The sequence below is a fragment of the Talpa occidentalis genome, unplaced genomic scaffold (assembly GCF_014898055.3).
Source record: "Talpa occidentalis isolate TD23 unplaced genomic scaffold, MPIMG_talOcc4v2.1 talOcc4.16, whole genome shotgun sequence".
NCBI lineage: Eukaryota > Metazoa > Chordata > Mammalia > Eulipotyphla > Talpidae > Talpa > Talpa occidentalis.
The window spans coordinates 50922829-50938392 of record NW_023601653.1 but is presented as its reverse complement, the minus strand read 5'-3'; the positions used below and the strand labels follow the sequence as shown (position 1 = coordinate 50938392).

At 40.4% G+C, this 15564-nt stretch overlaps 1 protein-coding gene across 2 annotated transcripts in view; it reads right to left on the bottom strand.

The window, feature by feature from the left end:
- ITPR2 (inositol 1,4,5-trisphosphate receptor type 2) overlaps positions 1-15564 on the bottom strand; it is a 450075-nt gene that overhangs the window by 218355 nt on the left and 216156 nt on the right. For both annotated transcript variants that reach the window (XM_037514200.2, XM_054696343.1), the window contains exons 33-34: positions 14871-14999; positions 13600-13720 (exon numbers count right to left, since the gene is read on the bottom strand). In XM_037514200.2, coding sequence (XP_037370097.1) covers positions 13600-13720; positions 14871-14999 — 250 coding nt within the window. The remainder of the gene's footprint in view (positions 1-13599; positions 13721-14870; positions 15000-15564) is intronic.

Sequence of the window (15564 nt, the reverse complement as noted above, 5' to 3'; positions counted from 1 at the left end):
AGCATTAAAGGCAACATGTTAAGTCCTTATTTTTCACTGAGAAGCACAAAGACATTACTTAGAGCTGCTGAATTAAGAAATAGACTTATAAGGGGATGATTTAAAGTCATGATAGTCACCAGAATTTTTTTATAGAAACAAATAGAAATAAAATAAGAAGGAATACAAAGAAATGTACAAGGGAATATGAAGTGGGTGCCTCATCTAACAGAAGGAAAGCACTGACAGTAGGCAGCAATTTCTGCCAGCAAAATTCTCTTAAGTGGGAAGATACTTGAAAACGTCTTTGAAAATGATGGAGTCTCCCCATATCTGCAGGGATATGTTCCAAGACCCTCAGTGGATGCCCAAAGCCTCAGACAGAACTCAAACCCACACATACTAGTTTTCTTCATATGCCAACAGTTTAATTTATAAATTAGGCAGAGTAAGAAAATGACAACAATAATAATAAAGCATAGTAACAGTAACAATGTCCTTTAATAAAAGTTACGTGAATATGGTCTCTCTCTTTCTCTCTCTCTCTCTCTCTCTCTCTCTCTCTCTCTCTCTCTCTCTCTCACTCTTAAAATATCTTTTTGTCTACAGTATTTTCGGAACACAAGTGAAATTGTGGATTAGGAAACCACTGTAGATGGCTTTAGCTGCCAGCAGTCACCAATTGAAACAAAGCTCCAGCTGAAACTTTTTAAGGCAACTAGACAGATTTCCCTGGTGAAGGTTTTTCCCAACATCCATTATAAATTTCCCTCTTCCAGTGCAAACAAAGTCTTTGTTGCTGTCCATCCCACACAGCACAGCAGCCACACCCCTGTCTCAGGAGGTGGCCTCAACACCACCAAGTTGCACATATTCTTATAAATACTTAACCCTGCATCCTAACCAAATTCTGGCCAGATCTTCAGCTTTTCTGACTGCTTTTATTTTTTTTTTTTGGTGTAGAAACACAAGTCAGAGTTTAATAAAAATAAGGAGTGGTTTTACTGATTACATATAATTTCAGCTACATGTATGTGTGTGTTTGTGTGTGTGTATATTATAAATAGGACAAGCTGATTATATATATATATATATATTAGGAATTAAGATGTTAATATATATATTAGGATGCTATATATATATATTAGGAATTAGAAACAAGTAACTATTTTTTTACTGAGAATAATCTAGGTAATAGCAGCATGTTCAGTGAAAATCACTAAGTCTTGTCCAGTCTTCATATATCTATTTTTCAGATAATCACGAAGTCCTCGTGCAAGCTTTATATTATTTTTTTTAATCAAGAAAAATAACAAAAGCCAGAAACCTCAGTGTTTCTCAAACATATCACAACCAAGTTCCCACTAAGGGTTAAAAATTGGGGTTGGAGGTGGGACTTATCTCCCCTTGAGGCACGGGGTACTTTCCATGCAACGGACCATCAGCTAAGAGCTGGTGCTGGGATAGGACATGGGGCCTCATCTTCTTAGGACACCAGGGAGAGGGAGCTCAGTGGTGGCTCCTTTGTTAGTCATGGAAGGACAGACCCCATGGGTGAGGTCAGGGAAATCCAGGCACATGCCAGGTGGACTCCACTATGCCAGACACTGTTGAATGGGGTCCTTTTGTTTCCGCCAAACTGTACCACTTTAAATGGTATTTTCCAATCTCCTGTGTTGGCCCAAATTGTACAATATAAATTAACTGGGCAAATTATGCTACTTTCTCATGCCCAAAGGTAAACTCTAGTGAAGGGCTACTACATCACAATTTCTAGGCAATTAGAGAAAATTAGTCATGCAACTGGGGAAAAGAGAATTTGAGTTCAAATAAGTCAGTTGTGTAGATAAGGATAGAATTTTTTCAAGAAATTGTAAAAATATTAAAGCCTTTAAAAACATGGCCTGAAACAGGTTCCCTGCACTGTCAAAATATTATAAATATTCATTTGAAGGCCAAGCTGATGATGCGAATTTAACTTTCCATACACTTTTAAAAAATAAAGCAGAAAAGAAGACTTTGACTAGGAAAAGAATTATCTCACGAGAATATTAATAACTAGAAGAATACTTTCAAATGCAACCAAAATATGACCCAGACTTAGTTTACTTTTAGTAAGTGAGGACAATTCTGGTATAAGTAGTATACTGAAATGCGAACTAGGATGTGTTCTTGGGATTCCTGGTTACCTCCTGCCCTACCTCCCTCCCAGTAAGATCTCATGGACTGACTACCATCGGTCTCCCTGGCTGAGAGCCCCACTGCCAATTCTGTGCTTCAGTGGAGAGGCTCACATCTAGTTTAAGAAGTTTTGAAAAAGAAATGCTCCTAATTTGTTTCTAAATTAAAGTGCAATGAAGATACCACCTTGTTAAGGATATCTGGTTAGAGACTAACCATATGGAGTCCTTCAAAAATTCTAAGGGCAGAGAGTGGGCCGGTACAGCTGCCATTTATCTTCAGGCAGCTCTGCCCAGAGACAGCCAGTCCTCTCAAATGAGCTATCTTCACTCAGGCCCTTTGATTATGAGGCTATCCTCACTAGGCTTGATAAGCCCTGAAAATGGGTATGAAAAAAGCCTTTGCAGTGATTTTAAGAAATAATCAAATCTACTTCTAATTATTATTCAATAAATGTGCCTAGGATGTGAAACTGTTTAATGAGATAAAATCACCAACAGTATCTACAAGACCAAAATCTCTGAGAACCATACATCTGCTGTGATGAGTACCAGGGGAAAAAACATTCAGACAGACACACTGACACATAGGGAAATAGCAATAGAAAGACTGAGTATTAATTAGAACTTGTGGCGGACTGCCAGCCACAGAATAAGAACAGCCACAAGCGCAAGGTGCTGTAACGGTAACCAGAGTCACACCCTTTCCAAGTCACGTCAAAATATCCAGGATACATCAGCCCAGCAGCTCTAGAGTTCAAACATGAAGGACAATAAAGATATGAAATGCATCTTTCCTGTTTGGCACTGACACTCAATTAATTCCCACATCGATTAAAGAATATAATATCATGGCTTGTGCAAGAACTGGTATTGGCACACCTGACTATACATCTGGAAAAAATTAAGTGCATCCCATACTTTCTACCTTACTGCTAATCTATTCCAGATTGCTTGAAATTGTAAACAGCCACATCGAAAACACAAACATACAGACAAAAAAAAAATATATATATATATGAAAATTCTCCATGGGAATTAAAAAAATAACATCTCACACCGATCAAAGCCACTTGGAAGATGAAAGAAAACTTAGAATTATCTAAAAGAAAATCAATTTCTCCATGACAAAAATAAAATTCAAAAGACAAATGAAAAACTAAGAAAAACATTCCTTACTTATAGGCAAATAGCTCATTTCTTAATAAAGGGCTACACAAATTATAAAGGAAATAAATTAGCTTTGGAGAAAGTAAGAAAAGCACAGAAAGTGACAGGTGACAGACAAGGCAGTATTGGTGACTCAGTCATATAGGAAGGCTTTCTTTCCTCATTCAAAAACAGAAAACACATTAAGCATATAGCCATATTTTTACTTACAAACCTGGCAAGGGTCTAAGAATTTAATAACACCACATTATCAAGGAAAAATACACTCTGCTATACTGCTGGTGGCATGCAAACTGAACAATCTCTTTTATCAAAACTGAAATACACAAAATCTATATTCCCAGGTATTTACCTTATTTTCCCTCATGTATAATTATTGGGAACAACACAAATAAATTAGAATTTAGACACACAAAAGGATTAAATAAATTAGAATATAAGCACACAATAAGATATTATGCAGCCAATGACAAGCACAGGATATTCATCCATTTATTTTATTCTTGCAATAAAAATTCACTGAATCTTTATTCTGCTCCAGGCACTAAGTTAGGCTGCAGAATGTCTTAATAGATAAAGTGCTCAGTTTTGTGTCTCATTCTGTTTTGTGACAATGTAAATGTTCTGTCTACCCCTACTGTACTGGAATTTCACTGAGGACAAGAAATATGTTTTGACAGACAACATTTCCTCAATAAGTAGGAAAATGTCTTTCAGATAATAAGGGATTGATATAAATCAGTTGAATAAGCACATGAAAAACTTACTTTATCCTATTCATACTTAATTTTTTGAAAGCAATGATGTCATTTTTAAAAGATGTGATTACAGGAGTGTATTATGCCAAACCCTTTACACTATCAACTACGATACCCTCGTTAGATTAAAATAGATATGCTATCTAAAAGCACCAGGCCTTCTCTTCTCAAAGGGTTAATATTTTCTACATGTTACAATTTTTTTTTTTAAACAATTGGCTTGAAGATTGATGTTCATTATTCAAACCATTTGTAAAAGACATTTTACAGAATTTCCATTTGGAAAATAGATTATTTTGCCAACAACAAACCCAACATTAATCCCCCCAAATCATGTGAAGACTATGAAGCACATGGAATGGAATTCTTCTTTTAAGTGAAATAATATGAAGCCATTCATGGATGCTTTTTTCTCAAAATCCTTGTAACACATGCTGCTGTGTTTTTTGTGAGTAAACTGAGGAACAGGCAGTGCCCAAGCACCTTGAAGCTTCGCACCACCTTAAATCTCAGCAAAGCCCATGGTGCGTGTTCCTCACAGAAGCCCCGTCCTTACTTGCTCACTTGCTCCAAATCAGCCCTATCTGGAGGACAGAGAATGATGGTCTTACAGACACCTTACATCCAACTCCATGCCCCGAGGGCAAAAACTTTGCTTGGGAATTTAATATCATTTAAGACCTTGTATCTTATCAGTCTCAAATTCTGTGTAACTTCAGAGAAGGTAGAGCAATGGAAGTAAATATCAGTAATTTCTACAGATGCAAATCATTCGAAAGCACCTCAGCTCTTAAAAGCTAAGCAGGTTGATCAGAGGAAGGAAACATGACACACACAAATTCACAATTGGTCACGGCTTCAACGTTAAAAGCTTGTGAAGTTTCCTCTGGAAAACTGAATGTGTCACAGAAAATTGGTATCTGGTCATATCCCCAAAACAATCATTGGTAACAGATAAAACTGTAGCTTGGTCCTGAAAAACTGATCAACAAGAAGGAAAGAATGTAATATGTAATAGGCAGTGCTCCTTATCCAACAAGGACTCTCACAAACCATTACTGAGTTCACTCACTCCTGACCCTTTCTAAGTTATTTGAAAACTATCTGCATTAGTTTCATGTACAGTTTACACTGACATCTTGATCCATATTTTGTATCTTAAAGATATAGTCAGCAATATTTACATAAACAGGTTTGTGTAAATATTGATAGACATAAGAACTGCCTGCTGGCTCATTAGTCCAGCACCTCTTATGACAGACATAAGAACCGCCTGCTGGCTCATTTGTCCAGCCCCCTGCTCCTTGCCTACCTGTCAGTGTGACCTCAGGCAACCTGCCTAACCTCACACCCCTGTCCATAAAATGGGTCAAAGAATTATGCCCACACCTTGGGGTTTACTACAGTGTTCAACACTGAATGAACAGTCACTGCTCACGGCATGGAAAATGCTGGTTTAGGAAACACTTTTGCTGAGTTTAATTACAATTTGTATCCAATGTATAAGTAAGGAAGAGAAGGAAATATGTTTAAGTTAGAAGAGCTGAGCTAATATGCTTGAGAGCACATTACAAATCATAAAATATATGTAAATGTAATGGCAGTAGATATTTCTGACATTAGAGAAATGCTCACCAAGCTGTAAACACACTGAAAATGTGCTTTATAAAAACAGTATTCTCCTGCCTTTGTTGTATTTTTCTCAAAAGTATATATTCTTTTTTCTCCTTGGTATCATAAATCCTTATGCCTTTCGACTGCAGTAAATTTTAGGGTTCTTTATATTCTTAAAGAATTGTTGAAATACAAAAATTATTTTGCACCTGATTTGTGAAACATCAAACAGATCCCCTCCCTGAAATTCTAAGGACCATAGTTCTAATCAGGGTACCCTACATTAGGACTTCTTGGGCAACATGGCACAGCATAAACCTCATTTTCAAAGAAACTGAGATTTCAAACCCTCCTCAACTAGTTATTAATCAGGCAAATGGCTTAATCTTCCTAAGCCTGAATGTCACTATCTGCAACATACCTAGCCTATGGATTATCACCAGTCAACAAACCGTCATTAAACTGCTTAGTGAGCACCAGACCAGTTACAGACAGGGGAAGTGTCAGGATCAAAGTTTACATTCTAATGGGAGAAACTGACAACCAAGACAAGAAAAAGTAAGCAAACAAGTTGCTTTCAAGTAGTGATAAGTGCTGAGAACAAAATAAGACATTAGGATGGCAGGATAAGAGGTGGGAAGAGTGCATAGATAATCCAGGTCACTTCACTGAGCACTTAGCCTTGGAGCTAGAGACTCTCTGGGGAAGGAGGAACCACATACTGGGAACCTCATATGCATATGCATTAAGATGAGGAAAAGCCAAGAGAAGAGAAGTAGAAAGAAGGCCAGTGTGGACAAAGCCAAGTTGCGGAGGAAGAGTGATGGGTGGAGAAAAGTAGATAAAGTTCACAGATAAGGGGCTTTCTATGCCATATAAGGAATAGGAATTCTAAGTTTGATGGAGAGTTTTAAGTAGATGAGTGATATCACCCTCTCTGTCCACACAGATATAACTGCTGTGTAGGGAAGGGACTGGTGAGTTCTGTAATTCATGTCAAGTGAAGGCTTTGGGCAAGGCTGGCACAAAAGAAAAGGCTGTATTTGGGAAGTAGAACTCCTAGAACCGCTGTTAGCTAATGGGCATGAGCAAAAGGGAAGAACTCAGAGCAAGCCCTAAGGTTTTAAGAGTACTAACTGTAAAGTAGTTCTTGATAGTAGGACAAAAATCTGAGTCTTGGAGCTGCCACGGGTTAGCGATCAAATATCCCTGGAACCTGTAAAAGAAGTCCAGTCTCACCTGCATGTGTTGCAAGATAATTAACATGTTCCCCCTTCAATTTCTCTTCTTGTTCTAAATATTTCAAATGTGTTCCAGCACGACTCTAGAATGTGGGTTTGGACCTCAGTAACACTGTCGAGGCTCACGTGCAAAGGCTTTTCAATTTTCTCATCTCTCCTGCCACGACTGACATCCACCAGCAAACAAGACAAGATGCAGTCTCAGCACATGAAGCAGAACTTGCTTTTCACCTTTTAGACATCAGCTTTCTAGTAATGTCTTTTTAAGAGGCACTTCATAGTTACTGCCCCTCAAAATCTAACAGGAAAGGGAAGACTAGCACTTACGCGGGCATAAGCTGGGGTGAAATGAAGACCGAGAGAAAATGGACAAGAGTTCAGATCCAGAGATGGGGTCAAAAATGTCTTTTATGTATTTGTGGCAACACGGATGGAGCTGGAGGGGACGGTGCTAAGCAAGTAAGGGGAGAAAGACAAAATCAGATGGGGTCCCTTATATGTGAAATATAGAGAAAGAAAACCTAGGGTCTGATGAAGACAAACTAAGCACTAACTATAGAAAGCTGACTACAGAACTGAGGCCACTAGAAGCAGAGGGGGAGGGGAGAGCAAGCTAGGGAAGGGCACAATGGGCTGTGGGGAAGAACTATGGGTGTTTTGTGGCGGGTGCAATGTGGTAACAACACCTGTCTTGGGGGGGAAGCCTATACTTATAATACACAAGCAAGTATGTAAACCAATGCTTTTGTTTTTTAATTTATTTATTTATACAAGCACTGGGTACAGTCAGAAGCAATGGAGGGTGAGAGAATTCACCAGAGCCAGAGCAGGGGCAGAAGGGCAGACTGACAAAATACACTGCTGAGGGGAGGAGCGGGCATGGCAGGAGAAGTCTGTGCACCATGTGGGACCCTCGCCTGGTGGCCGGGGACTGAACCGGCACTGCAGAGGGTGCGGACAGCTTCGCAACCCAGTGCTCAACTGCTGCGCCACCAGGGAGGCCCGTTACTGCAATGTTTTTTAAAAGACTTTTATGGAAGAATAAAAGTTTTGTACTGTTATTTTTTTTACACCAATGTCTTATTTGGTTTCCCTATATTCCTGCTATAAGTGAAACCATCCACTATTTTTCTTTTTCCTTCATTTGAACTAAAACATTTGCATAATGGAAACGTGCTGAGAGGTGGCAATGGTGGAAACAGAAGAAAGGAAATGGAAGGGGAAAAGAAAGAAAAGTGAAAGAACACTGCAGGGTGAGCAGTTTTTGGGGCACCTACTGCTGCCATAGAGGGAGTCTATGGGAACTGCGAGTAGTGTCAGCACGGGAAGGGGAGGCCACATTGTGGAGGCCAAGAACCTCACAAAGAGGGACCCATCTTGATTTTTTAGACAAAGGAATATCACTGGAAGCTGAGGTGTTTGTTGTTGCTTTTAAAGAAACAGAATTTTTTTTTCAAGATTATTCTGATAGTATTTTTTTTTTTTTTTTTTGGCATGGCAGATCTGGGGTATAGGCCAGAGGTGTGGAGGGTGAGCGGATTTACCAGAGACAGAGTGGGGAACAGAACCGGTGGATTGACTGAAATACACTGCTGAGGGGAGCAGTGGGCGAGTCTGGAGAGGTCTGCTGCGCCATGTGGGTAGCTCCCTGGCCAGGGATCAAACTCAGGCCTTAGAGGTGATAGTGCTGAGACTTAACCTAGACCACCAGGGAGGCCCCAAGATTTTTTTTTTTAAGTGAAAAGGGACAAAAAGAAAGATCACTGCATTCCTGTAGAGATCTGAGAAGGAAGTAATGAGGAGTTAAACAAAACCTTTATGGAGGGGCAGGAGAGGGAGATACAAATACAGAGGGTGGTGGAGACAGGACTTCAGAGCACAGATTCCATGCAGGTGGGAAGCACCAGGCAGGGAGAGCAGAAGAAAGTGTGTCTTCTCACTGACACTGAGATATACCAAAATGTCACCATCTAAACCTATATTGATTACCGATCTAGGTATCATTTTATTTTAAATCTCTCATTTTTATTTATTAATTTTTTTACATCATTGTTCATTTTTAAACAATATTTCCTTCCCCCCATCCCCTCAGGTGTAGTCCCCATAGAGTTTCCTTCCCCAATGCACCCGTGCACCATCACCTCAGTCCCCTGTGCTCCTCCCTCCTTCCCTCTGATCCCTCTCCCGCCTCCTCCCCTGCAGGATGTCTCTGATTTATAATTGTCTGTTTTTGCTTTGTTGTGTTTTGTACTGTTATTATTTTTTTTTTACACTGATGTCTTATTTGGTTTCTCCTATATCCCTGCTATAAGTGAAACCACCCACTATTTTTCTTTTTCCTTCTGGCTTATTTCACTAAGCATAATTCCTTCTAGTTCCATCCACATCGAGATACCACCTTACACCAGTGAGAATGGCACATATCAAAAAAAACAGCAACAACAAAAGTTGGTGAGGATGTGGTGAAAAAAGAACTCTCCTACATTGCCAGTGGGAGTGCAAACTGGTCCAATCACTATGGAAAGCTGTCTGGAGGTTCCTCAGTCTACTAAAAATGGAGCTACCATACAACCTGGCAATTCCACTCCTAGAGAACACCTGTACACCTATGTTTATTGCAGCACTATTTACAATTGGTAAAACCTGGAAACAACACAAATGCCCAAATATAGATGCCTGGATCAAGAAGATGTGGTATATACACAATGGAATATTATTCAGCGATCAAAACAGATAAATTCATGCCATTTGTAGGTATCATTATTTTTTTAGACTATCGCACATGTCTTCAGAGCTTACAAAAAGTAACTTTCCTGATAAATCCTAAAGTTTGGGTCAGAACAGGAAATGCTCATAAACATCTTACAACTTAGAAATAAAAGATACTGGTGCGGGGCCAGGGAGCAAGGGAAGGGCACCATGCCTGGTACAGGAATCTGTGTTCATGCATCACACAGGCTGCACAGACACACCATATGACTAATGATCTGTTTTCTTTAAATGAAAACCCTTGCTTTGAACTGAGATTCCTACCTAATGCCACCCAAATGAGTGCTGGACATTGACCCCATCGGATGTACCAGGGTCAAGATAACCTGGAAGCTGATAACAGGTTCTGGGGGGATGAAGGTGCAAATACTAGAAACATTAGCTTGTGAGGGCTGTAATGATGGGCTGTTTGCTTATGACTGTCTTTATTTAACTCAACATGAAAAGGCCAGCTCGAGATGAGATAGCAGAACGGACTCTTCAGGGTGCTATGCCCACCATTCTCTCAGATCAATAGCCACAATGCTGAAAAATAAAAGCACTTACAGAGTCAATTCCTGTCTCTGCTTATTGGCTTTGGTAGTGACAGGCAGCAGAACCCAGGCCTATTCCAGTAACAATATCATTCCACGAACAGTTTCAGTGACTATTTTCAGACCCCAAAGCTTTGCTGTCCTGCCAGGAAGAACGGAGGTGGCCAGGTGAGGCAGAGGCATGCTGTTGAAGGGGCGAGTCTAAGTGGGAACCCCCTGGCAGTCCCCAGTGCTGCAAGTCTCGGTTTCTCAGGATTTTGCACAGCACACTTCTGTGCTCCCTGTGGGCCCACTGGTGCTTCCCCTGGTACATTTGCTAAAAATGCTGAGGGAGGAGAAGGAAAAGGGGGACAAAAGAGTAAAAGGAGAGGGAAGGAGGACCAGAAAAAGCAGGAAGAAAGGGAGGTAAAGGGGAGACGGCCTTAAAATGTAAAATGAATATACATGGCAGCTAAGACCTTGTATTCTTCTTTTATCGTATTTCTTTGCTTTTCCTTTGCTGATTTAGTCCAAAATAAAGTCCTTCTTTATTTTTCTGACCCCTTCCTTTATTTCTTCCCCTCCCTTCCTGAGCCCTTCAGTCCTAAACCCTTCAGGGGAAGCAAAAGAAAATTAAGAGTCAGTGCAGGGCAAGGAAGGTAGGGGGCTCGGAGGGCTGAGTCCCACATGGAGCAGAAGGGCTGGCTGGAGCAAGAGCCTAAGCTGAGGAGCATGTCAGGGCAGGGGACAGCCTGAGACCATTCATGTGTGAAAAACAGAAAACACAGACCCGAAATGTGCCCCCCGTGTGGGGTAGAAGGGCTGCTGGACTTAATATCGATTGCAGCATCAATGTCTCCCCAAAGTGTCACCCAAAACTAATCAAGCTGGAGTTTGCTGGGCACACCAGTGAGGGTGCCTCATGAGAGGCCCGCGCCTGCCCCTGAGGGAAGGTGGCTTTCCCTGAAACCATTTTTTTTTTAGATTTATTTACTTATGCATACAAGAACTGGGGTGTAGGCCAGAGGTGTGTGGGGTGAGAGGATTCACCAGAGGCAGTGGGGAACAGAAAAGGCAGATCAACTGAAACATACTGCTGAGGGGAGTTGCGTTGAGACAGCAGAGGTCTGCTGCGCCATGTGGGTCATTTTCCTGGTGGCTGCGGATAGCTTCATAGTGCTGTGACTTAACCCCTTGTGCTACCAGGGAGGCACCCCCCCACCCCCCCTTTTTTTTTTGCTAGTAACCTTGTCCCATCTTCTTTCTGCATAAATTTTCTCCATTTGAGGCAAGCTCTGCAGTACCTAGAGCATGCTGCCCCTTTCGTGAATTATCCCAATAAGCCAGAAAGAGCCCCACAATTGTGAATCTGGTTTATGAACAGTAAGAATGATAGACCCAGTTTAGAAGGTCAGAGGGAAGCAGGCAGAGTGGACACACTTAGCGCAGTGGCCTGACCCGGGCTGCTGGAGCACAGGGGGCAGGCACCCAGGACAGCAGCTTCTGAGGTGTGGACTTGTGGGGTTCTCACACCCAAGTGGGCTGGGAGTGGGTATGTGTAGAGAAGGGATCCAGGTGTGAAAGCACTGAAATTATTTATTTAAAGAAAACCAGCAGCCCCACAAACTGAGTTGCTTAATCCAGAAATACTGTGTCTCCTCATTGATAAAAATCTGTTATATTCCTGAATACAATTTTATTCTCGCGTGTTTCTTGTCAAGTTTTCTAAGTATTTAATGTTTTTCTTGCTGCTGTATCTTTTTTCACATTGTATTTGCTATTCTTCAGTTTATAAAAAATCTATGAAGTTTAATGTTTGCTTATAATTAATAATCTAAATGAATTCTATTACTTACTTAGTTCTAATAATTTTCAACTGGAATCCCATGGGCTATAACTGTTTTTCAACTTCTTCAAGTTAAATTTGGGCTGTCCAAGCTATGGAAACAACCTAAGTGCCCAAAGACAGCTGAGTACATCAGGAAGATGTGGTAAATACACAGAGTGGAACACTACTCAGCAATCAAAAAAGATAAATTCTTGCCATTGCTGCAAGTTGGAGGGAACCACAGGAGACAATGCTAAGTGAAATAAGTGAGAAGGTGAAAGACAATACCTGATGGTACAACTTATATGTGAAATACAGAGAAATAAAACAAAAGTCAAACTATTAACAAACTCTAAAAATCTGACTGAAAAACTGAGGCTACCAGAGGAGGTTTAGGAGGGGGCAGAACAAAGTAGGGAAGGAGGACAATGGGCTGTGGGGGAGGACTATGGGCTATGGGTGTAGTAGGGTTACAACACCTGAAGGGGAGAGTCTACACTTCTTAATCACACACAGTGTTATAAATCAATATCAGCTCAACAACAAAAAAAAATTTGACTGTCATTATATTTGGGTAATATAAAATCATTTAGGTTAAAGTGCAGATGGGGGAAAACTACAAAAAGTTTAAACAGTCATTAATTAATTAAACTACTAAATTATTTATCAAACATTTACTGAGCACATAATACAACCTGAGTCAAGTTATCTAGTCTAGATACTTATATTTCCTCCACAGTAAAATGTAAATAATCAAAGAACCTAAGGATTAAATGAGATAACGCATGTGAAATGCTTTGCAATGCATACAGTAAGTGATTAATAAATGACAATGATGATGATGATGACAAAGATAATCCAACACTCTACTCTACACCCCTGCAATGCTTCAGAGCTTCTGCTAGTTGAGACAAAGGTAAAGCTCCTCTGTTTGTTCTTTAAGTCCAACCAAACCTGTATGTCTTCATCCCTCCTCCCCTCTGCCATCTGTAGGAGAGCCCTAAATAACTTCATCCCCCAAGAAGAAGAGGATGCAATGGTAAAAACTCTCTAGACTCTACTAAGTCATCTTCAGCTGTAACCCCGCTGTTATCCATTTCATTCGTAACTCCTGAAGTCTTCTAGGTAGAAGAGATTCTCAAGAAACACCAACAGGCTTCAAATTGGAAAACTGGAAAGCAAACCAAACCCTCAAAAAACTCTAGTGCTAGATGAAGGCACTAGGTCAGGCTACTTTTGCAAACAAGTCCACAATGAGATCTGAGAGAACAAACTTAAACACAGTCTGTGAAACCTTACTGGACTAAAGGAGACATTCAGGAGACATTCAGTTTAGACATGATTACAATTAATAAATTTTGAAATATTTTGAAATAAGTATAATGATTATACCTCCCTCCCAAAAAACAAGTGATGCTCAGAAGAAGCTGCACCTGCTTCTTCATTAAGATGAGACATAGAAAGCCACTTACCATAGTAAGCTCACTCATAGTTAAAAGCCCATTTTTTGACATGTAAAATCAGGTAAAAGACAACACTCTGACTTACCCACTTCAGCCAGAGTTCTGATACAGGACTCCACGGAGGCTTTCTGGGCTGGGTTTGGCCAGGTGCAGTTGTAGATTCTGAAGGCAGACTGCAACAGCTGGATAAAAACTGGCTGGTGTGTCTGCAAACAAAACAGAAGTGGCAAGTAGGCCACTGAGGCATCAGCACTCCTAGTCCGGTCTGTGCGTTATCAAAACGCTCCTGGGGTGACATCAGTGCATTTTCAAAGACTCGTCAAAATGCAACACAATCCAGTGTTTTGAGTTTCAGGGTATGTGTCACTCAACAAATATTCATCACCTGCCCACTTCATGAAGAAGCACCATCCCAGACACCATAGAAAGTCAATGGTTTGCATTTTAACTATGTTCTTAATCACAAATATGGCATTTCTTGAAGTCAGTGACGTGCATTTTTTTTTTTTAATAATCTCTGGTATATTCCCAAGTATAAATAGGGCAGGTACTGTGAGTTTGTTTGACTGATTGCATGTTTTGGTTTCATATAATGAGTAATAGAGACAATTCTTACCTTGTAAAACAATTTCATATAGTCCTATCTAGTAGTTTAACATTTTCCCTGAAGTATATTGAAGTGATATTTTTATAAGCTCAATCCACAATCAAGTAGAATATGTGGGAACCACAGAATCTCTACCCTATCAGGTAGAGATATTCGATACCAACATTTTGAAGATAATTCTGAGTTTTTCTACATATATCTTCTTTACACACACAAATTTTTTGGATATAAGAAATTCTGTAGCCTGGTTCACTTTATATTACTCATGATCATTTTCCTTAGTCTTAATTTATTTTTTTCAAACCTGCTTTGTCATTGGCACATAATAACTCAGCTACAGATATACAGTAATTCCTACTGTGAACACTTAAGGTTGGTGCCAAGTTTTGAGCTAAGCACTACTGATACTTAAAGGAAAATCTTAGTATATAAATCCCTGCTAATTCTTTCAGGATAAATCACTAAGGAGAAATTATTGAGTCCAAATGTCTAACCATTTAAAGAATCCTATCGTTTATCTTGACACTGACAGTTGAACTGCAGCTATGAATGCTCTTGTTAGGCTCGGAGGGAGCACAGGGATAATCCCATTTGAAGATGAGCCTCTTTCTTTAAAATAACATTTGAGAAACTCGCAAAGCAGAGAAGAGGGATCTTAGATGTGCAGGAAATGATGCCAGAGGAGATGAGACCTTTCTCCCCGCCACGGGAGGTGCATACCCCACACAGAAAGCCCCCACTGGAGCTACCTGGAGGCTGGTGCTGTTGTCTGAGAAGGGGGAGTTGAAGAAGCCGCTGACAATGCTCATGACCGACTCGGTGACACACTTCTCCAGGGAGGTGTCGGCGTGCTTCCTGTCTGTGGTCGTGTTGCACACCTGGAGAGAAGTGATATGGTTATGTCTATCCCCACCTTCAAACTGTGACTGCCTAATGGAACCTTCCAAAATGATCCCAAGTGGTTGTTTACAAACCTGTCTTCTGCATTTTAAAGGTGCTCTGAATAGAAACATTTCAACCTAACACCCATTCAAATTGTATCTCTCCACAGAAGTTTCTCCTTTAAATCCATCCTTGGGCCAGAGTTCTTTCTCAGATCCCAGCCCTTTCTTCCTGCTCTGCTTCTCCTTACTCTTGCACAATGACCTTCTCCCTCCGTCCCCAAGCTCGGTTTTGTTGGGAAACACTTTTCCATTCAATATGAGAAAATCGAAGAGGAAACCATTAGTAGTACGTGCGCGACTGTAATTACTGGTGGTTTATATCCCTACACATTTTCACTCAGAACACATGGCCAAGCTAGGTGCTACAGATCCAGAAAACACCTTGAGAAGAAAGCAAAAGATAAAATCCTTCCAATACCTCTGTCTCTCTTGCTCACAGCCCCTGTGGGAATCTGTGTGTGTGTGTGTGCTTTCTTTTCAGAGTAACCTAAGCAAGTAG